Genomic DNA, 1,488 nt, shown 5'->3' on the forward strand with positions numbered 1-1,488 from the left:
CGCAGGGCAGAGCCCGCCCGGGCTGCGGGGTCTCTTCCCCCGGAGCCGTAGGAAGGTCCTTCAGGCCAGGAACGGACCAAAGGCAAAGCAACAAAATCAACAGATCTCCCGTGCGTGAAGAGAGCTCACCTTCCCCCACCCTCGCGCAATACCTCAAGCTCATACCTCTAACTAGGATCCTCCTGCAATAGTCCGGATCAGCCGAACTAGATTTACTTTTATTACAGTCTTCCGTAGCTGCAGAGGCAGAAAAAGTCCCTTGCTGATCCTTCAAAAAAGAAGTAGAAATATTTCCTTCAGACCCTTTGCTTTCCTTGCCCTCTTTATGTCCGTTCTTCGAGACCCGGTTAGCTTCAGTCTCTGAACTGCATCTAACGTCCATTTTGTCTTGTTTCCCAAACATGTAGTGCAAGAAAAACAAAATCAAAACCAACAACAAAAAATATAGAGGAGCAGAAGAAGAAGAAGACGAAGTCTATGCTGGATATTGCACGGCTTAGGGTCAGATCGTTGGGGATCTGTAAAGCACCTTGAGTAAGGAAGGTCGGGTTTTATCCCACTGGAAAAGCAGCGGCTTCCTCAGTCCCAGCGTCCTAATGTGACTGTCCAGCTTCCCAGAGCGCCCAGTGATCAGGTACTCAACAGTACAACTCTAAAATGATTTAATGTCTGCCTTATTACAGAGACATGTAGTTGTTAGACACACAGAGGGACGCGCACTCGCTGTTTCAATTGATTACGGGTAATTTTGCAGCCTCCACATTTAGGTTACCTCATGAATACACTAAATTGTTTGGATAATATATCAGATCGTAATGGATGGTTTGTGTGCTTGTCCCCAATCAAGTAGAGTTTAGCCAGTGAATAAACTGAAATGATTGGTCTTGCTTTCAGGAAACACACAATCAAAAGACTGAGACTTCCAGAAAAAAAAAAAAAAAGGAGGAAAAAAAGGGGGGGAGAGGGGAAAAAAAAAAAACTTTTGACAAGATTCACCCTGAATTGTTAGCACCATTAGCAGCCATTATTAACTTTCTTCAGTATGCCTTTGACCTCCCGATTATATAGTGGCTTTCTCCAAAGCACGCCAAATAAATCTGAATAAAGCTGCTAGGAAAGGCTGGAAAAATGCAGTTGTAGGGGGGCGGAAAAAAAAAAAAAAAATAAAGGAGAGCATGAATTCTAAACAAACAAACAGATCCCCAGCACGCACACACACAAAAAGTTCTTCCTTCAAGCAGATCTCTCCAAGGAAGCGGGTTATCTTGGCCAGCAGAAATCCTCCTTAACACATCTCCCCACAGACAGCCATCTTAAACTCCTACCTCTCCTTATTTCAGTCCCGATACTTGCTTTTTGTGCTTCTCCCTCTGTGTGCGTGTGCATGTGTGCGTGCATGTGTGTGTGCTAATTCTGCACCTTCGCAAACACTGAACCTATTCGCAGAGCCTGCTCATTGAAAAAAAAAAAAAGGGGGAAAAAAAAAAA

The 1,488-nt window shown here is 44.3% G+C and overlaps 1 protein-coding gene across 1 annotated transcript; it reads right to left on the reverse strand.

Moving 5' to 3' along the window:
- Positions 1-165: 165 nt before the first annotated feature.
- On the reverse strand, positions 166-403 carry VAX1 (ventral anterior homeobox 1; the record flags this gene model as incomplete). Its single annotated transcript, XM_010160531.1, has 1 exon — positions 166-403. A coding segment is annotated over exon 1 (238 nt), but the record flags the coding sequence as incomplete, so codon positions are not given.
- Positions 404-1,488: the final 1,085 nt, after the last annotated feature.

Source organism: Eurypyga helias, unplaced genomic scaffold (assembly GCF_000690775.1).
Source record: "Eurypyga helias isolate BGI_N326 unplaced genomic scaffold, ASM69077v1 scaffold42181, whole genome shotgun sequence".
Lineage (NCBI taxonomy): Eukaryota > Metazoa > Chordata > Aves > Eurypygiformes > Eurypygidae > Eurypyga > Eurypyga helias.